Source organism: Trematomus bernacchii, unplaced genomic scaffold, assembly GCF_902827165.1.
Source record: "Trematomus bernacchii unplaced genomic scaffold, fTreBer1.1, whole genome shotgun sequence".
NCBI classification, from domain to species: Eukaryota; Metazoa; Chordata; class Actinopteri; order Perciformes; family Nototheniidae; genus Trematomus; species Trematomus bernacchii.
Genome location: NW_022988050.1, coordinates 10,003,936 through 10,030,074, shown reverse-complemented (window position 1 = coordinate 10,030,074; position 26,139 = coordinate 10,003,936). Strand labels below are relative to the sequence as shown.

General features: G+C 41.7%; 2 protein-coding genes across 5 annotated transcripts; one reads left to right on the top strand and one right to left on the bottom strand.

The window, feature by feature from the left end:
- The first annotated feature begins 167 nt into the window (after positions 1 to 167).
- Positions 168 to 11,157, top strand: msh2 (mutS homolog 2 (E. coli)). Its single transcript, XM_034119185.1, has 16 exons — positions 168 to 414; positions 618 to 760; positions 1,676 to 1,960; positions 2,408 to 2,554; positions 2,959 to 3,108; positions 3,787 to 3,920; positions 5,258 to 5,457; positions 5,980 to 6,089; positions 6,197 to 6,320; positions 8,288 to 8,438; positions 8,530 to 8,627; positions 8,932 to 9,177; positions 9,534 to 9,738; positions 9,819 to 10,066; positions 10,152 to 10,321; positions 10,882 to 11,157. The coding sequence occupies exons 1-16, from the start codon at positions 207 to 209 to the stop codon at positions 11,056 to 11,058; spliced, it is 2,796 nt and encodes a 931-aa protein (XP_033975076.1). The 5' UTR covers positions 168 to 206; the 3' UTR covers positions 11,059 to 11,157.
- A 165-nt stretch (positions 11,158 to 11,322) lies between these two features.
- Positions 11,323 to 24,895, bottom strand: fbxo11b (F-box protein 11b). 4 transcript variants are annotated; one of them, XM_034119187.1, is made up of 21 exons: positions 24,579 to 24,895; positions 23,265 to 23,428; positions 22,990 to 23,071; positions 22,635 to 22,779; positions 22,419 to 22,548; positions 20,740 to 20,823; positions 20,435 to 20,567; positions 20,177 to 20,283; positions 18,730 to 18,841; positions 17,266 to 17,372; positions 17,037 to 17,174; positions 16,736 to 16,953; positions 15,667 to 15,847; positions 15,415 to 15,537; positions 14,291 to 14,376; positions 14,109 to 14,185; positions 13,878 to 14,021; positions 13,497 to 13,715; positions 13,287 to 13,395; positions 12,801 to 12,899; positions 11,323 to 12,696 (listed from the first exon to the last, which is right to left on the bottom strand). In XM_034119187.1, exons 1-21 carry the CDS (start codon positions 24,664 to 24,666, stop codon positions 12,567 to 12,569), a joined length of 2,676 nt encoding a protein of 891 aa, XP_033975078.1. In that variant the 5' UTR covers positions 24,667 to 24,895; the 3' UTR covers positions 11,323 to 12,566. The 4 variants fall into 4 exon arrangements, with proteins under 4 accessions (XP_033975078.1, XP_033975079.1, XP_033975080.1 ...); XM_034119188.1 differs by having other exon boundaries at positions 22,635 to 22,776; XM_034119189.1 differs by having other exon boundaries at positions 23,011 to 23,071.
- Between the last annotated feature and the right edge of the window lie 1,244 nt (positions 24,896 to 26,139).

The following is a 26,139-nucleotide window of genomic DNA, read 5'->3' as shown; positions in this document are numbered from 1 at the left end:
AACTCAATAAATAAAGACAACTAAACATTTTTCTTTTCTTTCTTTATTCTTTTTTGGGGGTAGGTAGATCATTCTGGTCCACACTCCAATACAGTAGGTGGCGGTAATGCACCTATAACGCTGGTTGCCACGCGCCATAAAACCGTATAAAGAAGAAGAAGAACGTAGTTTCCGGTTTGGCCACAGTGGTGGCGGGAGATTCCAGCATGGCGGTGCAACCGAAACACAACCTGTCTATGGACAGTGCAGCCGAAAGTGGCTTTCTAAGCTTTATTTTCTCCATGCCGGAGAAACCGGACACAACTTTCAGAATATTTGACCGTAATGACTTCTACACTGTCCACGGAAAAGATGCAGTATTCGCGGCCAAGGAAGTTTTCAAGACGAATGGGGTCATCAAATATTTGGGCTCAGGTAACCTAACCACTAGCTAGCTAACCAAGTAGCTGGAGCCTGCAGACTGGCGGCTGCAAGCTAACAGTTGTAGATGCAAGCTAAGCTAGCTAACTTACAAATGCATGTATTAGCCACACCTTCTGCCACATTAGCTAAAGAGCTTTGCATAACATGTGGGCAAACAGTTGTTTTAAAACTAATATGGGCGTGTTTGTCTACAGGGAGTCGCAAGTTGGAAAGTGTCTGCCTGAGCAAGATGAACTTCGAGGCCTTTGTGAGAGACTTGCTGCTGGTGAGGCAGTACAGAGTGGAAGTTTACAAAAACCACAGCAAGAGCAGCAAAGACTGGAAGCTCGAGTACAAGGTATCGTGATGACTACCGATGACATGTCTGTGTGCCCAGTCTCTTTGTCCCCGAAGTGCAATTGGTTTTGCAGTGTGCCACATCAAACAAACATAGATAGCATTCATCAGGGTAACGCAGACTCAGCAGTAGTGCATGAATGAAGAAGCATAATAATCAGAACAATACATTATGAAATCCTTCCTCCCCTAGTTATATCGAGATCAAATAAACCAAAAACAACATAATCAGAGATCAACATAAGCATAAAGTATGACCACCATTACATTACATTAAAAGTCGACGTCTTTAGAATCCAAGCATAGACAGAAAATTAATCAAATATTAATCAAATATCCTTGATATACACACACCTGCTTGTGTGTGTATATATATACACACATATACTCTTGTAAAGAATATATATATATATATACTCTTTACAAGAGTATATGTGTGTGTATATATATATATATATATATATATATATATATATATATATATATTATATGTATGAATCCACTTAAATACTTTGATCACCCTAATAAGGGCGTCTTAAAGTGTTAAAAGACGTCAAACATCTTTATAAATCTTCAGATCTTGAACAATTTTACAAAGCAATTAATTAATATCCTTCTCAAAAGCCATTGCTTAAACACTGGCAACGTGAAAAGGGTTTCTGTGCTTTACCAATAATTATAGTAAGTTTCGTCTCATTGTGTATTTGCCAGAAATTTCCCTCAAGATTTGGTAGAGACTAAAAACTGAGTTAAGATGCTCTGTTATTGCTTGATGTCTTTGTTAGCCACTGTTCGCTAACAAAAGATGATAATATGACAATGTTGGTTCACCACTTAAGTTATTGTAGGGAAGGTTTGTTTCTCTGTTTTTATATCTCTTGCCTGTGGTCCATATGCCCATTTTCTTCCCTTTCAGGCCTCTCCAGGAAACTTGACTCAGTTTGAAGAGATTCTGTTCGGCGGGGGAACCGGAGCAGTGGGGGGTGCAGGAGTTGTAGCCGTGCGTGTTGCTACAGGAGCTGACGGACAGCGCGTGGTCGGGGTTGGCTATGTGGACGCTGCCCAGAGGACGATGGGAGTGTGTGAGTTTCCTGACAACGAGATCTTCTCCAACCTGGAGTCTCTTCTTGTCCAGATCGGCCCCAAAGAGTGTCTCTTGGCCCAGGGCGATGGCAACACTGACAGCAGTAAACTACGGCAGGTATGTGGTGGTCAGGGACTGATGACAGCAAAACCTCTGCCCTCCATCTTAAATATGGAGCATATAGTCACTCACTTAGGAAGTCTAAGTGAGTGACTATATGCTCCATAAATATAAAAAACTGTTCATTAATATTTAAGCTTCTGCAGCTTTTGTATTGTAGCCTATGTATGAGAAACTCCCATAAATGTATACGTCTCAAAAAAGCAAAAAATAAATCCGCTGCAACAAAAATAATTATTATAAAATGGGAGAAAATGCCCATAATAATTGCCAAGACCAGATTTTGTATGTCTTGTCCAATCAATTTCGAAGTCTAACTGGATCTTTCCAATATATTTAATGTATTCATTTTTTTACGCCCACTAACAGTATAGGCAGAAATAGGTTGTGAATGCATGTGCAATTACGGTGTGAAGACATCGTTGTTATTCTGTGTTTGTGTAGGTGGTGGAGAGAGGCGGCGTGCTGGTCTCTGAGAGAAAGAGAGCGGAGTTCAGCAGCAAAGACACGGTCCAGGATCTGAACCGGCTGCTGAGGGCCAAGAAGGGAGAGAGTGTGGCGAGCAGCACGCTGCCGGAGCTGGACAAACAGGTGATCACATAGAAAGAGCTCTCCTACACTCAAGGAGTTAGAAACCCAACAGCACCACATACATTACTATAGATTCTGTTGCATGATGTTTTTCCCAGGAGAAATTATAATTATAATCTTGCAAATTCCCTCGTAGTGTAACAAAACAAGAAATAAATGAGTAAGCAAGCATTCTGAACTTGTACCCAAGTGCACTGAACAGGACAATCTGATCCTTAATATTCAGATTTCTTAGATAATAAGCCCATGGAACATATAAAACCTTTTGACAACTGTTGACCCACGAGTATCCAGTACAAGATAATGTAAATGCCAGATTTGGCTACTGTAAAATCTCTATTTATCTTCCAAGCGCTTGATATCCCCTCTCACTTATGGTAGTCTGTGTGTGGTTTTGTTCTCAGGTGGCCATGTCGTGCTTGGCTGCAGTGGTGCGTTTCCTTGAGCTGCTCTCTGACGAGTCCAACTTTAACTCCTTTAGTCTGACCTCTCTGGACCTGGGTCAGTACATGAGGCTGGACAACGCTGCCGTCAGGGCTCTCAACCTCTTCCAGGTCAGTGACAGGAGCCAGGTCTTCAAGGCTTTCACCCAATTAACTTAAGAAGCTAGAAACTACAGAAAGGGTCAGGGAATCCAAATCACAAAAGAACAATTCTTTGTCTTACCTGTCATGCATGCAGTTTGGTTTGACAAGGGTTTATTTCACATATCTATCAACCTTATACCTGTGGATACAATGGAGGTAAAAAAGGAATTCCACATTTTAAGTTGAGTTTTGTAATGTGAGCGTCTAACAGCGTTATACGCAGACAAAGTTTAAGTCTGCAGCTTAAACTATGTACTTTTTAGATTTTGAGTGCAGACCAAATTCACAAACTCAACAAGGAAGCATTGTGCCTCTGATTGGCTTCTTTCCCAAAGCCACAGAGCTCATGGTGTGACTAGAGATGTCCTGCATGCCATAATTGGCAGACGGAACATTATTTCTCAAGAGAAAGTTGAAATCTTTAAGCCTTGTGGTCATGAAATGAAAACTACCCAGGATAGTGTGTACTGAGCCTCGTGTGTTGCCGCTGCTGGAGCATTATATATTGGTGAGGCTGTGCTTATGCTAATGATGCTAATGATCAAAAATGTGTTTTAATTGTTGTTTTTTATCCCAGGGATAAACATGTGTTATAGAAACCCTGGGAAATGTGTATTATCCTTACCTGTTAATGGATTCCTGCAGGGAGCCCCCGATGACACAAGTGGAGCTCATTCATTGGCCGGTCTGTTGAACAAGTGCCGCACGCCGCAGGGTCAGCGGCTGGTCAACCAGTGGATCAAACAGCCTCTCATGGACAAAACCAAAATAGAGGAGAGGTAATACAGCGATGGGACCAAACTGTCGAGACCAAAGATTTCTTCATGTTCTGAGGCGTATTTGAATGCGTTAGTCTTGGCAGAATTGAAGCCCATCACCTCTGTTTTCTCACCAGTGGATCACCTCACGTCTGTTCAGTGATTTAAGCTACGTAATATAATATGAATGAACCAGGACCTTCAGTTTATAGATCAAGAAGCTGTTGAAAGATAAAATGACATGTGTGTTGTTATTTCAATGTGTCGGATACCTACATTATAGACAGGGGTGCACATAACTGGTACGCAGGTACATGACACAAATCTGAATTAATGTCACTTGTGAACCGCACACACACTGAGAACTGCGCCAAATCAGCTGATCGCAACATTCACGCTCTGTGGTCAAGCTGCTGCCGTTTAATTTACAACAAGTTGGAGCAAAACACAGAGCTGCAAACTTAATGGAAGAGTTTGAAATCAGACAGAGGTGGAAGAAGTACTCAGATATTGTACTTGAGTAAAAGTAGAAGCACCATAGTGTAGCTATACTGTGTTACAGTAAAAGTCCTGCATTCAAAATGTTACTCAAGTAAAAGTAGAAAAGTATTATCATCCAAATATAGTTAAAGTAAAAGTAGTCATTGTGCAGATTGGTCCATTTCAGAATAATATCTATGATATGTTTTATAATTATTGATGCATTAATTATCAAGGCTGGTAAAGGTGCAGCTAGTTGTAATGACTTTGTATTGTGCAGGGTAGCTGGTGAATTTACTACAGGTGGAACTAAAGTCTAAGTAAAAGTACACCATTTACCTCTGAATTGTAGTGGAGTAGAAGTACACAGTAGCATAACATAGAAATACTCAAGTAAAGTACAAGTATCTTAAAATTGTACTTGAGTAAGGTACTTAAATAAGTGTACTTGGTTACTTCCCACATCTGAAATCAGATATGACTTCAAGTCAGGTGATCATTTCTTGGTATCCTTCAACTTGGCCTCAGGAAATGCAAAGACTTCACATTTTGGAGAAAGCAAATGGGAGGATTAAACGGGGACAGGGAGGTGCATCTTCATCATCTACCATGCAAGAAGAGGAACTAGAGGACAGTGAAGGAGACACGGAGGGGGACAGTGAGGAAGACTATACTTATTAAAACCACGCTTCATGTGGGTTGAGTACCAAACGCTATCTCCTGGTACTCATCTGAGTAACTCACTAAAAAAAGTGATGTGCACCCCTGATTATAGATACATTTAGAAAAAAGATACATTTGAGACATTCTAGGGAAATTCAATAAGCTCATAGGACAAACTGAGGATTCTTATAGTGTTTTTTGTGGCGTGTTTATAGGCTGGACATGGTGGAGAGCTTTGTGTGTGACTCTGAGCTCAGACAGACCTGTCAGGAAGATCTGTTGCGGCGTTTTCCGGACCTTAACCGTCTGTCCAAGAAGTTCCAGCGTCACTCTGCGACTCTTCAGGACTGCTACCGCGTCTACCAGGCTGTGAGCCACCTCCCGACACTCATCAGCGCCCTGGAGAGATACTCAGGTACACAAAGCTGCAGGTCATGCTATGTGTTACTGCACTGTACACTATGGGGCCAATTGATTTTGCTGGTGCAGTTTGTTGCTCCTCCTATGGCCTTCATCATCATCTTCATTAATCTGGCTATTTACTGTCAACATGATGCAAAAATAATTCTGGATTTGTCCATTACTAGTCCAGAACCTAATAAAGAGTCACTTTTCTCTCCACTGAACACCTTGTTACCTGACATAGTCTCCAGCTGCTGTAGCCCATTCATATACAATTAATCTGTACTGTAGTTATCAAAAGCAATGCAGCATAGCCCTCAACCTTCTGATTGTTGCTAAATTGCTTACATTCTTTATGAATTCTAAAACTTCTTGTTTGATATTTTGGTAAATGTGCACTTGAGTGAATGCTGGAGGTGTAGCTGATAAACTAGTGATTAACATGCATTAGTAGCCCACATACATACACACACTGCAGTGCATTCATTTATCTTCCGTGTGTACTACATAGCTTGATTTCCTGTGTGTGTTGCAGGTAGCTACGAGGTTCTGTTGGAGGCGGTGTTCCTCTCTCCTCTCAGAGACCTGCACTCTGACTTTGTTAAATACCAGGAGATGATTGAAACCACGCTGGACATGAACCAGGTCTTTGCTCTAGTATTTTATGTACAATTTAAGAACATTGCTCCCATAATATTCTATTTAATTCTTCACGCTGTTTACATGTTTCTTTTCTTGCATGTTTTGTGTAGATTGACCACCATGAGTTCCTGGTGAAGGCGTCATTCGACCCCGTGTTGAGCGAGCTGAGAGAAAAGATGGACGAGCTGGAGGAGAGCATGAAGGTGGTGCTGAACAGTGCAGCCAGAGAACTAGGTGACAAACACACACACGCACACACACACACACACACGGCACTGAGACCAAGTTTATCTATCTAGCGGATATCTGTGAAAATGAGTTTATTCTGTATTTAAATGGAGTGACTGCACGCATCTGCTGACAAAAAAGTCAAAGCAAGTCGATTACACCGTGAGGTCATCAAGCGCTTTTTTTTTCAGTGTAGTAAATTCTTCAGATCGTAAACAAATTAAAGACCAAGATTAAATATCAGGCTGAATGGAAAAAAACATAAACTATTTTTGAGAATGTTGTCTTTATATATAAAAAAAGAATGACGTTTTCTAAGTCTCTGTCTGTAGGCCATCTAAACTTCAATGTTTGTAAAAAACGAAAAATAAAAAACTAATTCTAAATGTGTTTTTTTTTAATATAGGATTTTACTCATGGTAGTTTTTTTATTTTCACATTAGAAAAGAAAGGACAAAAACACTTCTACTGCTTCAGCTAAAGCAGGTTAGAGCTCTTATCTTCAAATTCAACACAATTTTCCATTGAGCAGCCAGACCACCCAGTGTTACAAATCAACTTTTCCTGACAGATAACTAATCTTTTGTCTCCTAGTACAGACGGTATAGACTCTTAGGTTTATCAGTGTGGAGGATCTCTGTGGCAGATTCCCACAGACGGTCAGAAAGCCTCCTAAACAGCAGCCATCTGTCCAACACCGTGAAATTAATGTTGTTACATTTTACTTGGAACTATAGAAACATTTAACTTTGTATGATTCCAATAGACACATTTTGACTTGATTGAGATCTTTATTTTTTTTGCCAATTGGCCACCCTTATGTCCTTCTCCCAGGAAATGTGTGATGGCAGTAACTCAGATCTGTTGAGACATTTTTATGATAAACCAGAACATGTCAAACTGATTGTTAAAATTGTGCTAATTATGCTAATTTTCAGGTTCATACTTGTATTTAGTGGCTCTGCTGTGACATGTTTACATCAGAGTCCTGCATCGGGTCGGGTACCAGCGGGTAAAAAAAAAGGGATTCGCGGGTGGTATTTAAAAAAAAAAAAAAAAAAATCCAGGTTCGGTTCTGGGTAAAACAAAGAAGATGCGGCTCGGGTCGCGGGTGTTGCATAATAAATATATTACAAATAATAATTTAATTTAATGTTTAAATCCTCAGACCTATCCCCTGCGGGACCGCGCATAATCCTAACCTCTGCACCGCATCAATCTGCTGCTGAGTGCGCCACATTCGAAATGGCTGAGGTGAAGGCGAAGCTCGGAGAATACAGCATTGTCAATAACTCTTCCTCAAGAGCGAAATCCAACGTCTGGGAGGCGTGTCATCCTAGATGGAGAAAATGACCAACATCCCACGCTTTTCGAGCCAAATACGCAACTGCGTGTGTCAACTGCGTGCGCCACTGTCAGGACAGTGGCGCTACGGCTATTGGGCCAACTCCACCAATCAGGAGGAGACGGCCACGGCCATTGCCGTTCGAAAGCGCTGGAGACGCTGTAGTACATATGCCAGGCCTGTAGGTGGTGCTGTTCTCACAGAATCAGCCCTTGCAAAAACAGGGCTAAAAAAGTGCAAATTGAGCGAAATGAGGCATGGCATGATCTGTTTGGTATTTTGAAAAAAAAAAAAGTATAAATATGCCTTATATAGGTATGGTCCTACACTATATTATTCAAATATAGCATGATAGGTCCACTTTAAGTGAATACAAGCCTAACTTTATCGCATAAGAACAAGTAAAGTAAACACAATAGACACTTATATTATATTCTTCAAACAAATGTAGCTATTTCAGTGTTTTGTACATTTGTTTCCATTTATGTGGCTACCTATTTTATAGAGTGTATACGTTTTTGCAAAGTGTGTGTATGGTCCTTTTTCTCTTTGTCTGTACATTAATGTATGTGATTCCACTGATGTTTGAATTGGTGTCTGAGCTCACCGCACTAGCGTTGTGTTTCAGGTCTGGATGCTGGTAAGACGGTGAAGCTGGAGTCTAACGCCATGCTGGGCTTCTACCTGAGAGTCACCTGCAAGGAGGAGAAGACTCTGAGGAACAACAAGAAGTTCAGCACGCTGGACGTCCAGAAGAACGGAGTGCGCTTCACAAACGGGTCAGTCTCTCACACACACACACCTCATGTCCTCCTCGTATAGATGCTCTCTTCCTGTCAGCTGACTCTCTGTTGTCTCGCATGTCTACAGGAAGCTGAGCTCTCTGAACGAGGAGTACACTAAGAACCGTGAGGAGTACGAAGGGGCCCAGGACGCCATTGTCAAAGAGATTATCAACATCGCCTCAGGTGAGGAACGCCATCACATGCTGCTCACTGTGGCTCATCGGCATGGCATTGATTTGAGACAGAAGACGTTACGTCGGCACGATGATCCCGGATTTGTCTTATGTGACCTTCTAGTAAATGATTTCATGCACATTTTCTTCAAAGGGCAACACACTGTCATGTACTTTAAACAGAGAGTTGAATAACATTCTAGTCAGATGGTGTTCTTTAACCAGATACACATCTTTTCGGAGCCTGCACATGCTGCAGTCTCGTGTTTCTCTGCTAATTCATTTGAAGTGCTGAACCTTTTATCACCCACCAGGCTACGTGGATCCTCTCCAGACGATGAGCGACGTGATTGCGCAGCTGGATGCCGTGGTGAGTTTCGCCGTGGCGTCCGTCTCCGCTCCTGTGCCGTTCGTGCGGCCTCGCCTGCTGGCGGACGGATGCAGGCGGATGGAGCTGACGCAGGCCAGACATCCCTGCATGGAGACTGACGCTGACACCGCCTTCATCCCCAACGACATCACCTTCACCCAGGGAGAGAAGAACTTCTACATCATTACAGGTGTGACCAGATATCGCACTTCCAAAGTGACATATGAAACACTTTCATTGCAAGTCTGTTGAGAAACACATCAAAGCTTATGGGAGTAAATAAGGGACTTTTTTTGGTATTATCCCCTTTTCAAGAATAAAAAGAGACTTCTCAGTCTCCTTTTCACCCATTCCGTCAATTCAGAGATCAGTCAAACAACAGCCAATACAAACAAAGAAGAATCTCTTTCTGTGTTGTTCCCTGTGTGTGAGAATTGTGTTTCAATCCCAGAGGTCAGGTTGTTATCTGTAAACATTGTAATTTGCCCCCTAGTTCTGAGAATTAAGGCACATGACAATGGTCAAACATAACTCTTGTCTCCACAGGACCAAATATGGGCGGTAAATCGACGTTCATCCGTCAGGTGGGAGTGATCGCTCTGATGGCGCAGATCGGCTGCTTTGTGCCGTGTGAAAAGGCGGAGCTTAGTGTGATTGACAGCGTCCTGGCCAGGGTGGGAGCGGGAGACAGCCAGGTCAAAGGAGTGTCCACTTTTATGTCTGAGATGCTGGAGACGGCTGCCATCCTGCGGTAACAACAAACACACAAATTGCCAACAGCTAAAAATGATGCACAACGCATTTTTCTCATTGCACGTTTTGCCCCTTCAGCTCGGCAACAGAGAACTCTCTCATCATAATCGACGAGCTCGGAAGAGGCACGTCCACGTACGACGGCTTTGGTCTGGCCTGGGCCATAAGCGAACACATCGCCTCCAAAATCAGCTGCTTCTGTCTGTTCGCCACTCACTTCCACGAGCTGACGGCCCTGGCAGCGCAGCAGTCCACCGTCCACAACCTGCACGTCACCGCTCTGACCTCACACAACACTCTCACCATGCTGTACAGGATCAAACACGGTGGGCACATATTTAGGGCTGGGGAGTTTATGAATGTAGTGTAACAAGCTTTGTGACCTGACCCGTCGCCTGACTCTGTGTTCAGGTGTGTGCGACCAGAGTTTCGGTATCCATGTGGCCGAGTTGGCTTGCTTCCCGCCATCGGTGGTGGCCATGGCGAAGGAAAAGGCGGAGGAGCTGGAGGAGTTCCAGGAACCAGCGGGGGGGAAGCAGGAGAAGGGGCCCGAGGCCAAGAGACGACGCACGGACAAACAAGTAGGGCTCAGTGCTTCACCGTCCAGCTGTCATGGCAACCTACATAATCATGCATCATGGCCTCATTAGAAACAAGAACCCGACCCCAACTTCATTAGAAGCATGACATGTTTCTCTAAATTCTATATTATTTGTGGTATCCAATGATAAAAAGTGTTCATACCTTCTTCTTTTTTTAAACATAAATGCACTTTACAGTTTGAGACATACTGACCTTTTCAATGGCAATTTAGGACAAACGTTTTAGAATATATGGTATAGTATGACATTATCCTTTTTATGATGTACTATACTTATATATTTAAAATACATACAGTAAATGTTGTTTTGAGGCTGAAAAGCTGGTTTTCCCTTCAGGGTTCCTTAAGAATTGACATTTTACAGATACAAATTGTACACAAACGGCAATAGGTTTGACCTTACCTAGTACAATTCCATCAAGCTTCCCAGCATCAGACTATCATTAAAGTGATGTAATGACTGTATACAGATGGATGTGGTGTACTGGCAGTAGTAACATCCCTCAGGAACAATTGACCTGATGTGCCTCTCTGCTTCAGGACGGGGAAACCCTGATCCAGGAGTTCCTGGAGAAGGCCAAGTCTCTCCCTGCTGCCACCATGAGTGAAGAAGAGGTGAAGACAGCGCTGAGGAAGATGAAGCAGGAGCTCCTCTCCAAAAACAACACGTATATCACAGAGATCCTTTCACGCTGTGTTCCTGCAAAAACAGTTTGATTTAAGAATCGAGACAAACAAACCTCTTAGTTCATGTGCTGTAAGTAACCACTAGAGCGCTTTAAATGTATAGTTTTGCAATAAAAAAGTATTACTGGATATGTTTGAGTTGTATTTCTTGCCCCCGTTACTGCCATTTTAAAAAAGCAGATTGTTTGAATACATAATGCATGTCCAAACACTTGAGATTCTTCAGCAGCAAATCATAAAACCAGACATTCATGGTGAACCACCATAACAGGAATTTAAAGACAGACACCTGTGATCTAATAAAGTTTTATTTTCTTAGAAATGGCCAGTTTCCTGTTTTCTTTTTTGTCTTTCTAAGAAAGTATACCCCTTTTTGAATTCCAACTAGCATCTACATAATGGTTATTGATACTCACAATATATTAAGTCTAGATGTTATGGTACATGCATACGATTCAGGCTGCATGAGGAGCCACAGTCACCACGATACACGGGGGAGAGAAGGGGGGAGGAAGGGTGGGGACGTCTGCAGAGGGACTCATCAGTTCCAGTTCAAAGGAGCTCTGACGCCTCCTATGGAAACCCTCTCCTCAAAACACTGACTGCATCAACTTATAAACATATACACACACACACAACTTTCACTGTACATTACACACTCACATACACACCTTTATACAAGGGTAAGCCCCCCACCTGCCATTTTAGCTAATATATCGGAGAGGGTTTTTAGTGTTTAAACGAGATTCTCTTTCACAGAAAGAACTTCACCACTGGGACATTTGAGTTTCTGGAGTGGGAGGAGGATGCTAACCAAAGAAAAATAATAATATATAATAAAATAAAAGACAATCAAATACAGTCAGCTTTTTTGCTTGAAAATACAAAACTACATGAGAAAGCATTGAAATAAAATCCATTGATCAGAACATATTTTTTTTTTTTTAAAAAGCCCAAGTGCTCCGTCTCACACACACACACACACACTATCTTTCTCTTTATCCACACTAAGAGCAACATCCGCCCATCCGTTGCCTAATTACAACTGGGCAGCCAATGGGGATGGCAGCTGCGAGGAAGCAGGAAGTCACTTTGACAGCAGTTCTTGTGAGGAAGAAGAAGTGGGCTGGGAGCCGAGGATGAACACCGGGGGGAACTTCACACTCTGCCACCGAGCCCCTCTGCCTAGCCCCTTCCCATCTTTGTCTTCAGACTGCAATAAGAAATACTCAGTGAGGAATCTCTTGTGGCCGTTCTGTCTTCTCTTGTGGCCGTTCTGTCTACTCTCAGCTCCACGGCTCCCTCTTGAGGAGTCTGTGTGTGCCTGCAGCGTGCAGCGGGGCGGAAGCTGCTTCCTCTGCAGCCTCTTCCACCTCCATCCCATCTGAGAGCGCCGCAATCACAGAGTCTCTCTGGGTCCTTATGGCTGCGAGTTGATATGTGTGTGTAATGTGTGTCATCGTGTGCGTGCGTATGGCTGTGTGCAACGTAATGTGTTTATATGCTTATGTGGGAGGGTGTAACTGGACCGGACGCCTTCAGTTATGTTGCAGCGTGTTGGACTCGATGGGCGGCGCCGAGTCGTACAGAGTGTCCGTGTCGTGCGTGGGCTCTCCCGCCAGCGTGCAGGGGTTGGACAACGTTCCCGCTCCGCAGTCACAGAAAAACCTAAAGGGAATAAATGTCAGGGATTATAAAACAGATTATTTTTTACCTCCATGATGTGGTAGTCATTAGAACAATTTTCAGAAAGGAACCAAAACATGTCTTACCGATCGTGCCGTATAAATTCTACATCGTGCCCTTGGTGGCATTTTTTGATGCAGTTAACACAGATGGCGTTCCTATCTGTTGTATTACAGGTGTGACATCTGGAGAGAAGGGAAACAAATAGATTTATGGCAGACATATGGCCATTCTTGTACATTTAGAAAATTACCAAATGAATGGAAATGAAATCATGTTTCCTAAATGCAAACATTTAATCAATCGGCTGGTCTACAAAATCAAATAAAAAAAAAATATATATATATATATATATATATATATATATATATATATATATATATATATATATATATATATATATATATATTAGAACTTACTTCAACTTCTTGTTGGAAATCAAACAATTATTTTTATAAAAGATATTTGTTTAACTGTCACTAAAAACAATAGACTATAAAACTGGTTAAACATACATTTAGTATCTTATTCCTTTCACCTCTACTTGATTTCCTGTATGCGTCGCAGCCTACCTGTAGAAGTCGTGCATGGGGTAGCTGGTGTAGCTGGAAATCTTGTAGAGGCACTGCCCTCTGCTCACTGCTTTCTCAATGGCATCCTGGTTATTCAGAATCTTATTATCTGACAGAGGGGGGGGGGGCAGGAAATGAGATTAGGAAGCAGATCCTAACAGCTTGGAACCAGGCCGGTCAGAGCGGTAATGTCCAAAAAGCAGCAGTTACCTTTCATGGTGACGTTGACCCCCGAGGCCAGAAACAGGCCTCCGAAGCGATTGTTGAAGATCTGGTTGCCCTCCAGTGTGGCTGTGGCGTGGTTAGTGATTTCAATACCTGCAGCGAAGCCGTCAAAAATGCGGTTCTTGCGGAGTATCGGGTGGCTGTTGGTGCTGATCAGCACTCCGGCCTGCGCGTTTCTGAAAATGTCGTTTTCTTCCAACAGACCTAAAGAGAAAATTAAATCATGGTTCAAACTGTAGATGTGCAGGAACAAACTGCAGGGTGTGCATTTAAACGATGAAGCTCAATTGTACATTGATAGTACGATCAAGTTTCAGACGTGCACCAAAATCTATGTGATGTTTAAGACTTTAGGCGTTTAGGTACCTCTGCCTCCGTTGAAGATGCAGATGCCTCCATCTCTGCCGTCATGAATCTTGTTTCGTCTCAGCGTGGGGTTGCTGTCAGTCTTGATCCACACCCCCGCCATGGCATTATCAAAGATCTCATTGTCCTCGATGAAGCCCAGACCTGTTGTATTAAACATCAGGGTTAGACATGCCGATACACAATCAATACATTTGGGACAAGGGGAGCAGCAGAATAGAAGATACAGACCTGAGTTGTAAACTAAAATCCCTCCGTTCTGCCCCCCCCATATCTTGTTGCGCCTGATCTTTGGGTTGCTACCGGTCCTGTCAAGAATCAACAAAAATGATCAGAAACATTCAGGACTTTAGAGATGCATTTCATATGATCTATGTTAGGAGAGCACACTGCAGACTGGAGGAAGCTGTTACCTTATTTGTACACCAGAGTACATGTGATTGTAGATGTCATTGTCTTCCAACACACCGTGCCCGTTGTCATAGAAATATACGCCAACCTAAAAATAGAAAAAGACAGGTGATCACAACGTTTAGTTAACACGAGAAAAGATCATACAGGTTTGTTAAACAGCATGGTCAGAGTGTTTTAGCTATACAAAATATCCCAGAAGAGAGAGAAGACAGAAGAAGTGAGATGATGCTGAGACCGCCAGACCTTAGTGAAAGAGCATTTTATACTTTTTGAAAGGTGTATGTATTTTTATTACTTAACATAATTCAGTTTTTTGGGAAAAATACACAACTCTAACTCACGTTATCTGGCATCTTCAACAACTCTTTTTACAACTATGAAGTGCCAAATCATAACCAGATTCCTTAAGAAACCAAGAATTGTGAATGGAAATTAAAAGTCTGAATGGCTTTAATAAGTTTGATATGTTTAACTAAGTGTACAGTATTGCTGTCACTCAAATCCAAATGTGAGAGTATAGCATCCAATAGAGTCATTGCAGCTGCTTCTGACACGTGCAAGTCAAAACACACGAGACCACATCAGTTGTGGAAATGTCATCAGAAGCAGCGATCGATTAGCCTCAGATAAAAACTGACTGGTTGTCAGCTGATTGGCCATGATCAGTGGCTGCTCCTATAGTCTCATGTACAGGTCAAATGTACACATTAAGCTCACAATCCATAACACCCGCAAGTCCAAAATAAATAAAATCAACATTAAAATGTGTCATAAAATAATGCACCAATTGTCTTCTGGGAAATTAAAGTAGGATATAGTGAGATTCTTTTTGAGTTGCAATGGATTTGTCCAGTAATATAGAGCACTTTGCCTGAAATCAGAGAAGATATTTTGACTTGATACAGATTTGTGGGAAGTTATTTAAAAAGCTAATGTCTATTTATGAACATACTCCTGAGTTTTCCATGACAGATCGGTCTCAAAAAGGTTTGCGTGTATGCTGTTAATTATAGCTCTTACAAAATAAATACAATCGATTGCAAGAGTAGTAATCAGCCAAGTTAATGACAATCTCTGCTCCACGTGTGTTTACAGGGTGAATGTTAGACCACGTTAATCTCACCTGCTTGCCGCTGTGGATGCGGTTCTTGCGGAGGACCGGCGTGCTGCCCGTGGTCACCCACACTCCAGCCAGGGTGTTGCTGTAAACCTCGTTCTCCTCGATCACCCCCTGGCCTTTCTCATGCTGAAACACAGAGCAGGATCAGTGTCACGCACCTCTGACGGGGCAGCGTTTCAGCTTTTATTAAAACCTGAAAAGTGTACTTGCTGGGGAAAGGGGTAACATTTCAACCATGTTCCAAAGGATATTTACCACATAGATGCCCCCATGCTGTCCATCGTGGATCTTGTTGTGCCGTACAATGGGGCAGCTGTTGGTTCGGATCTGGATTCCCGCCAAGGCGTTACCATAGATATCGTTACTCTCTATCAAACCCCGTCCATCTCCAAATATGTACACCCCTCCTTGGTTACCGTTGAATATAGCATTTCCCCTGGATACAAAAGGAATAAACACAACATTGGAATAAACATGCAGGTAGAGACAGAGACATCAAACTTCCTACAAAACTATTTTTTCTTCCAAAATAACAATCAGCCATGTTGAACTTAAAGTGGACCTATCATGCTATATTTGAAAAATATATTGTAGGGCCATACCTATATAAAACATGTCTGTGAAGTTTTTTTTTCAAAATACCAAACAGTTCACCCATTGTAGCCATGCCTCATACTGCTCAAACCCCTCTTTTGAAGCCCTGTTAGAGAAACGCAGATTTTGGGTCCTTAGCTTGAAATAAATAAATAAGAGGAGGCGGAGCTAATGCCCGATCAGAATTCTACCGGAGATAAAGTTAAATTCTGCTGTGATAAAACGCCATCCTGTTCTAAACCACGTCAAGGATTATTTCTGAAATAGTATGGAGCTCAAATGCTTTTTCTCTTGCAGGTTTATCACAAGGTGAGTTCCTTTTTATATTTCCTGATTTTTAAAAACACATGTGCTCTACAGTACAGGTTAGCTCTGAGTGTTAGCGAGGCTTGCTAATGTAAACAAAGACGTCCAAAACACGTCAGGCATTGTTTCTGATAGCAACTTTCTGTGGGTCCGCCGACGTCACCACGGATGGACACGTCAGTTCGGATGGAAATCTGCATCCGCTCGTTGTACACCCGTTTTTAAAAGATTTGGGTACGGAGGAAAAGAGAGGGTTTTATTTTCTGACGCTGCGTGAGTTCCCCGACGCACCGGGGACACATATTTATGTATAAAAGACATCACAAAGTGCATTTTGCATGATAGGTCCCCTTTAACATATTTCCTGTCTCCAATAACATCACATTTTGCTCATATGTGTCTTGTGGGAAGTCTTCATCCTCACCGTATCGTTGGGTCGCTGTTGGACGTGATCCACACACCGGCGAAGTTATTGGCGTAGATTTTGTTCTCTATAAACTGCCCCCGCCCCTTCTCGTGGACGTAAATGCCCCCCGTTTGGCCGTGATGGATCTCGCAGCGCACCACCGTGGGGTTGGCGTAGGCCTTTACCTCGAAGCCTGCTATGCGGTTTCTATGAATGTTACAGTTCTCAAAGTAACCCTGAAACACAGAAAGAGGAATTAGAAGTCTGAGAAGTTCCTTTGTGTGAAATGCATGATGTGAAGCAGTTGCTGTGTATTTACCATGCCGTGGTCGAAGGTGAACACCCCCACATCTCGCCCGTGGTGGATGTGGTTACGTCTAATGATGGGATTACCGTGGTTTTTCACCCAAATTCCTGCTAGCGCATTGTTGCTGATTTCATTGTCTTCATAAATGCCCTGGAACAGACGAGAGAACATGGAGTCAGAAGCCTGCATGATATTAGTGCACGTATTGTGGACGATAGTGGTAGTATAGAGGAGGATTTACCTGTGCATGATCTGTGATGTACAGTCCTACGTTTTCACAGTCACTGATGTTGCAGTGTTTGATGGTTGGACACGCTCCTTGGCCACTCACACACACAGCTGAACCCACTACAAATAAAACAGAGGCAGCACACAACGTTAGGGTTTTAAGTGACATGAACAGACAAGAGCAATCAATCCTTAAGAAGCTGAAACAAGCAAAACTTTGTATTTCTATAAAGACTCATATCATAATTCAATTGGTAATTTTCTGATGTAATTGAGGGCTGTATTAACACATGTTCATACAGTATATCAGACAGGTCAGTAAACGGCTCAGCACACATGTGTGACGTGGATAACATCAAGACTTAAGTTATTTGGAATCCAATTTTGAGGCACATTATTCATATTAACAAATAGCATTCATTTACAGCATAAAGAAAATAAATACTAGGGCTGTACCCGAATATTCGGTCGTTGGCCCACTATTCGGTTTTCAATTTCGTTATTCGGATATTCTTTTTTTGGCAGCCACGCTGCACTGCGGCTGCCAAATTCAATTGATTGAAATCTCCAACATCAACGTAAGAGCTTGTGCCTCTTTGGGGGGTGCTAACACTTAACCATAAACTTTATCGTTTACTTTCTCCGTCTTTATATGTAGATATTACTTTTGTCCGTTAATCTCCGCTCCTTTTGTCCGTCACGTTGTTTCCATAGCAACAACAACTTCCTGTCAACAGCGCTAACTCTCCTTCAAAATAAAAGCATGTCCATACAAAATAGGAAGCCAAGCCAAATGACACTTAAGACATATATACAACTGCAACGAAATGAACAAACACAATATCCTTTTCATTTTCAAAAAACACAAATTGGGTTATATACATTAACAAATAACTATAAAACAACAATACTGTAGAATAACAAAATGAATGCCTTGAATAAACCGAAATACACGTGTTATAAGTGGAAGTAGAGTCCACACACTACAAATCTCTCCCAGGATTTATTGACTCTAAATGTGCTTTGACATTTCATACAACATGGTCTGAATTAGACTATGAAGACAGCAAAGCTGATGGAAACTAAGCGTCAATGCACAAGGCATGTGTTATATTTATATACAACTATTTATCATGAGAGAATAAACTAACATATTAAGAGTTAGTTCCAAAAAAAGCTACTGCTCATGGTTTATTAGTCCAAATGACAGATTTAGTCTTTCTTTCTGGGACATTATGAACACACTGATCAATTAGTGAAATACAAAAATTAGGGACACCGTTTCAGACTATAAAAAAAAGGAAGAACTCAACTGTTTTAACACAGGAGTACACAAAAACAAATAAACCTGAACAATACTAGAGGAAGGATAAGTACCCTGCAGGAAATGCTACTTTTATGACGCTAATGTTGCATCTGTCAACTCCTCTGTTCATGCACCCATATTTCGTACAAAAGTGTTCAGTGTGTGCGTTACCTGTGCACGTGGAGCGGATGATGCAATGGTCGATGTTGGGGCTGCAGTTGACCGTGATCTCCAGACAGTGGTGGGCGTTATGGTGCTGCGCTGACTTATCATCAGGATTAAACTGAGGAGAGGAGAACAGCAGAGGTCAGACACTGACGACACATCAAGCTTTTTCCACCCACCGCATCCACACAGGACGCTTCCTACTGAGGGCATTAGTGCTGCTAAAACTGTAGCTCTAACAGATTACAACCAGGAAACAGGGATAGGTTACAACCAAAGAAACATAGAATGATCAATACGATGTCACATCGAGTGATTTTTAACTGAACTGAAGAAAATGCAAGAGACGTAACTTTAACATTCTCAAATACATATTTACACATACATTTGTATAGCTGGTTTAACTCTGCATTCAAAACTCCACCCAAACATCAAACATTGTTGTAAAAATGACACCTTCCACATATCTGTCAAACCAAGCTCTTGTGATGTGGCCTGTGAAATTAGCCATTCAAAATGTTATTTGAAAAGCTTTGTATGTAAACAAAAAAAAGGAAGACATTTGGTAGTACATGATTATCTAAATGTGGAAACGGCTTATAGTTTTCATACTATAGTTTCAACTACAAGAGGAAAAACAAATACAAGATGGTTCTAATATTAATCCAACCATCTAATTAGCCTTTGTATATGTAAATCATAAGTAATGAAACAGGTAGTTTGGCCATTTACTGGCTCGCTGCCAACTCTACTAACTTTCCCCCCACCAGGGCCCGGCTGGGGCGAGGCTATGCTGGTTTTTGGCTGGCTCTGTCACTGCAGGGCAGGTGGTGCATGCAGATGAAGCCCTTTACCGAGATACAGGGGCAAAAAGACTTATTGCAGACCGGCGAGAGAGGAGCACCGGCAAAGGCTCCGGGAACTATCTGTCTGCCCAGTTTCTTTTTACCCTTCATCACGGTTTAAAAGTCCATGCAGCACCTTTAAAAAAAAAAAAAATCTTCTTGCTTGAATTCATATGAAAAAATATCACTTATCTACTCGTGTGCAACCCTCCCTGAAACTGAATGCATGATGAAGTACTCATATCAGGCAATTATCTTTTGTAAGCAAAACATCTTCCAAAGCTTGGTCAAAGTGTCACTTTCGAATACTCCGCATTGCTGGGAGAAATGTTCAGGTTGACCACAACATTTATTTTTAGTCATTTAGGAACCTGTGAGCATCGTTAAAAGCCCTTTTGTTTGACGTTTGCCTCATTTCTGGTTCTTTCTCACAGAAACCCAGAAAATAAGAATTGTATCCTCAACTACAAATGATGATAATTAAAAATGGGACAATGACTGCATAGGTTAACGGTGGAGCAGAGAGATAAGACTATAAAAAGTGTCTGTAATATTCAGCCAAGTTTGATTGAAAGTAAGTAAAATCAAGGAAAGTATGAGAGGTTTACCTTGATAGTCATGTATCCCACATAGGCATCCTCCGAGCCCTCCATGAAGACAAACGTTGAGTCTCTAGTATTCTCTATCACCACCTTGTCTGCTACTTTACCGGGAGCTGAGAGAAAAGCAGAGAACGCTCATTAACACCCTCATACACACAGATATAAAGACCGCTGAGACAGTATCCCATCTTAAGAGAGATATTGATTGCATGCGGCTCGAGCAGCAAGGCCTTAAGTACTTTCCAGTGGAGGAAACATGCTTACCTGCACCAATCATGGTGATGGGGGACTCTATATAAATCCACTCGTCTGTATAGATGCCAGAGTGGACAAAGATTAGACCGTCAAAGTGGGCCTCTTGTACTCCACCCAGCGCGTCCTCAATGGTGTCATAATACTGCAGGAGAAAGGTACAAACACTTTCAGGCAGAGTATACATTCCAGCAATTCATCATAAGGCTGTTTTGAAGATGCAAGCAGGTGTTTACATTAGCTGGGCTTAGCATTGATTTCAGTGCTATGGTCAACATGTTTTATCCTCAAGGGTTTCTCTTTTAGCTTTGACTTACCAACATATTCTCTCTGCCTTTGTACCTGCCGGGGTTACTGTAGAAATGCTCAGCGAAGCCTGGCTTTACATGCGCTCCTTTGTACTGCAACACAGAAAACACCAAGGTCAAGTTTCTGGTCATCACACAGAATCAGTAGGTATCCCACTAAAGGTTTGTTAGTAAAGCAAGACATTTGTTTATTTGAGGAAACAACAAAAAGCAACAGTGAGTAGATCAGTCATTTGGGGATTAGGACCCTTTAAAACATAACGGAACGAGATCAACAATCACTTGAGCAAATGGCATTTACATTGGCATGTTGCAAAAGTGGAATCAATTGTAATTCTCCAAATGCACATATTCAAACTTTTATTTCTCAATTTTTCCCCTTTCTTTCATTGCATTAGAGATCACTTTCAGTTTAAGCTTCCTTAGTCACAAGCTAGAGGTCTTTATGTTTGTCTTTCCAAAACAAAAACATTTCCCCAGCTGTAACCAAACTACCACCAAGCTGTGACCCCAAAACCGAATCATGACTTCTGTGTACAGTTACATCTCTGGTGTGTACTAGTTGTAAACACAATCACCAAATTATTCTACTTTAAAAAGGGTCAAAGACAAACAAAAACGTGTCTCATTTTCTGTAGAATAAATGTGCTTTTTTTCCTTCTTCCTGCTCGGTTAGCCATCCTGCAAACCCTGAACCAAACATTATGAACAACTGGTGGCCCCAAACAACAATATGCAAATATTCCTTTTAGACTTTTAACAATAGATTCAAAAACACAGCATGATTTGCTTTAGACATAGATATCATAGTTATAAGCCATTGACAATAAGAGGTTGAACTCCTTTAAAATCTTTTCACTAATGTATTTCCATAACATTATAATCAATAAACCAAACATGTGTTTCTCCCATTAGCCTGTGGACCTAGACAATGTTTAGTCTGTGAAAAACTCTAGATTCACAAATTAAGATAACAAGATACTATTGTTGACACAGGCTTATAGCAGCTTTGTGATCTCATGTAGACATGTTGCACTGATCTGTCTGTTAATGAACAACAGAAAGCCTTCATTGTCAGCTTCTGAGAAAAACTGTTTAAGCATTTAAAAAAGAAAGAAGAAGAAGCAGAAGGAGAGTTTTAGCAGCTACTGGTCATAAAAGGTCGACCCAAATGTCCCCGGACAAAGACACTAAGGAACAGCTTGTGAAATTCTAAGTAGCGCGTTATTGTTTCTAGAAATACTGACATTACAGTAAAAACTACCACCTAAGCAAAAGTACATTCAAAGTCAAAAGTTGACTGCGGAAGATTTTTTATTTAACTGCATACAAGTGATTTTTACAGTTTTACACATTTTGTGGTGATAGTTTTGCTTCCATTATTCCCAACGCATATTAAGATATCTAATCTAAATCAATATATTTACAGATATTGATTCACTGTCATGTGTTTGTGTGTGTTCTAGCTTTACAAGCACTTGCAGAGCAGATATTATAACCCTTGTGAGGTTCATGGATTTCATTGCAATGCCATATATGACTTAACAGAAACCGCACATTGTTGATCTTTACATACATATGGAGAAAATGTAAATATAAACAAGTCTGTGCCACAATATTGATGCTCTTCAGAGCAATTTATTCTTCTTCATGCGATAACACACAGAAAATGATGAGCGTAGACTTACCAGTTGTTGGAAGCTTTCCTTCCAGGGGTTTGGGTGTTCATGCTCCTCTGGGCTGACTTGGTAGAACTTGCCTGGCTCAGGATGCATCATGGGACGCGTGTACTCAAATACCTCCATGTATAGACGCTTCCTGGAATATTAAATAGCACATAAAATGTATTTTAGTGACTGCCTTTTAATTAAATGACACGTTTCCATCTCTTGAGCAGCACTGACCATAGGATGGGGTCGTTGGCTAGCTGGCTGAATCTCTTGCAGACACAAGCTGCCTGACAGAGGTCCTGTTCCAGTAGGTAGGAGAAGATCTTCAAAACAACCTCATCTGGAAGCTTCTGTTGCAGATATTGCTCTGCTGGGGCTGCTAAAAAAAAACAACACACACACTCAGTGTAAGCTTTATGAAAATACATTTTCACTCCAAGCTAATTAAACCATGGAGTCATGCTATTTAATAGATTAGAAAGTAACAAGATTAACCAGCACACACAGAAAAAAAAAGGGAAAAAATCAATAAAGAAGGAAAAAAGCTAACACTATCTCCTTGCCACAGCTGCGGAGATTTAACACACACCTGGCAGGTCGTGGCTCTTACCGGACACTCGTGCCCGCTTGGCTCGATGGCCAAAGGCCTCTGTTGATGAAGTGGAAGCTCCCTGTAAAAAAGGGGAAATAGGGTATTAACCTAATGCCAAGATGCAAGCACTAAGTAATGAAATAGAAAATGTACAGCAACAAAATCATTGTTCGTTCAAAAGAAAAAAATCAATCACCATTTCTCTAATTTTAACACACATAAGTTTTCAGACATGCACATTGCACGAAAAAATACATTTTGATTTGTCTAACCTCCATTGGGCCCTTGCTCGGGCAGGCAGAGGCGGTGGCAGAGGCAGCAGCGGTTCTCTTGGGAAGCAGGGTTTTGCGTCGAAGCTGGTAGGGACTGTTCTGAGCTCCTGGGCCGGACTCCTCAATAGCCATTTCTGCTGCAGCTGCTGCAGGAGCCTCCTCATCTGGACAAAAAGGAAAACAGATTTCCATACATTAACCACTTTCTCAAGAGGCACTTCAATGCACAAAGCTGCAGTATAGACCAAGGCCAAGCTATTTTTTTTTTAAAGCACCGAGAAGCCGAATCATGCTTCTTTTGCTTAAATACACAACTTAGCGGTCTCCAGTAATTTCAGCCAACACTATGACACAATGGTCTGCATTCAGCTCACATGCTGTATGCGCAAGCTAACAGACAGGGTAATAGGTGGTAAGGCAGACAAAGGTTAGTGATTGATAATGGCAGATGCACCCCCTGCAGCCCCGTTGCGAGTCTTTAATGTCTAGCCATTCACAGCTGATATCAGAGAGTGTGCATTTGTGTCTGTGTCCAATATGTGCAGGATCAGACACATCTGATTTGTTACTGTCAAATGATGGACCGCAGATCAAGTCGATAAGACGTGCAGCTAATAGCTAAAAACTGAACTGCGTAGCTGGCAAATCCGCGGTGTAAACAAATCGAGCTACGGCTAGCAAGCTCAGAGAACAAGGAAGAGGATGTGGGTTCACTCTGCTGGCTATGTTAGCTTTTAACTTCAAGCACAGTAATTAGACTCGGTGAATTCACCAAACACACGCCGTATCATCTATCACAGCTGATCTTGTGTGGCCTCTTATAGCTGGGGCAGCTAGCTAGCATTGCACCCATTCGCTGCTAATGTTTTTGTTAACGTTACACCCCAAAAATGGCAGTCCAAAGACGCCGCAGATTTACACCCTCAGAATCGTTAGTGACAGCTGGGAATGCGACGGCTGAGAAGACACGCAAATTGTGGTCAACACGTATGAAGACTACCCCTTTATCCCTAACTGAAGTTACCTGAATGTGCGCTATTAACGTTAAAGGTTTAGCTAAATACGCATTACGTTGGGCGAAGACAACCCCCAACCTCCACATAACCTGGTGAGCTAGCTAGCGGTGTTAGCTAGTCCCAATCACTCAAGCCAAACAAAGCGCGGCCTGGCCTAAGCCACAGAGCAAGAAGCCTCGGTGTTTCCTGCTGAACCAGCCGTGGAGACTTGACCGGTAACACAAGCTGGCGTTATGTGAAGACTGTTACCGCCTGACACCGCGTTGTTACATAATTGGCTGACTGTGGCCTAGCTTACCTCTATCCCCGTTGTTCCGTTCGGGCTGCACCGGGCGCGGCCTCGACACTCGCCTGGGTCTCCTGTTGGTGGCTCTGACGGAGTTCATCTGGGGAGTTGGTTGTTGAAAAATAGACTGCTTTCCTCGACCGCCCGCTTCTAAATGTAGCTATCGACCCAAACTACCACCCTCACAGCCCTTTTCCCGGATACACCCAAGCAATTGCAATCAAAAACCCGTTGGTATTTGGGGTATTATCGCTTTTTTTCTCCTCCGTGGTGGTACAGCTCCCCCCGTATCGCTGCTCGGTGCCAGCTCCGTCTCAGTCTGTAGCAGGAGGAGCCATTAACCCACACGGGAAACAATCGCGAGAAAAAAAGAGCAGAGTGTCCTCTCAACCAATCAGTTTTGGCGTTATATAATATACGTCTGCAGCGACCAACCAGCCGCCTCATATCAGACGACTTGACAAACCTTTTTGTTGGGGTTCGGGATCGGTCAAGCGGCGATTTGATCAATGCACAGGCAATGATAATGCTAAAAATAATACATTTTGCACCCCCCATTGTCAGTGATACATAACGAGAGATCTACTCTAATATTAAACAAAGCATTTCAACAGTGGCCCATTATTAACAAAGAGCATAGCTGTGATTGTGTCCAATTGTCTTTCTATCTAATTGATTTAATAGTTTGCCATATGTCAGTGAAAATGTGAGTGTTTGAAAGACACTGAGCATATGGAGGACAGAGATTGTGGTCATGTTGAATGCAATGTTTACATTGAGAAGTTTATATAAGTTTCACATTTTAAAATCTTAAAGTGAGATTGAGATGCAACTGCCAAAGAAGAGTGCATGCAATGTCAGATAAACAATTTAAAGTGGAGTAACGATTTAAAAAGGAAATGTAAGGGTCCTTTAAAAGTAAGTTTTATGATTAGTTAAAAACTAGAATAACCTAATGATTTTAACAGAATAATTAACAAATACATTGAATTATCTTTCTGCCATTTTACACTTTGGGTGTTTAATATGTCAACTAAGTATACACATTTAGTAAACCAATGTATTATTGAATTTCAAAACAAAACACTGAAAAAGCCTATAGCAATTTGTTATAGCAATACAATTAGAATTCATTTTAACTGACATGAGTGCACGGTGAGACTTATTTCCAATATTTTTTAAAGCCACTTTTTACGTCTGCAGGAGTCACAATGATATAATGTAGGTGCACACTTTAATTAACATGGTCAATTGGTATCATTTCATATATTTGGACCACCAGATGGCATTGTTTGGCTGCAAAGTACAAGGGTATGAGCTCATAATTTTGTCGTAGTGTTACATTGTTTTATTCAGAGGTTAATTGTTTGTATTTTTGTGACTTTACTTTTGTATTTGGAGATAATCTTTATGTAGGAGCTCTTACCAGAGCTTTACATTTTCAACAAAAGCAGCAATTAATCATTTAAAGTAACCCATGAATATAAGTTTAAGGACAATTACATTAGAATACACAGGGAGGTAATCTATTCAATCATTTTAAGTGCTTCGGTTGAACTAATCAAAGTTAACC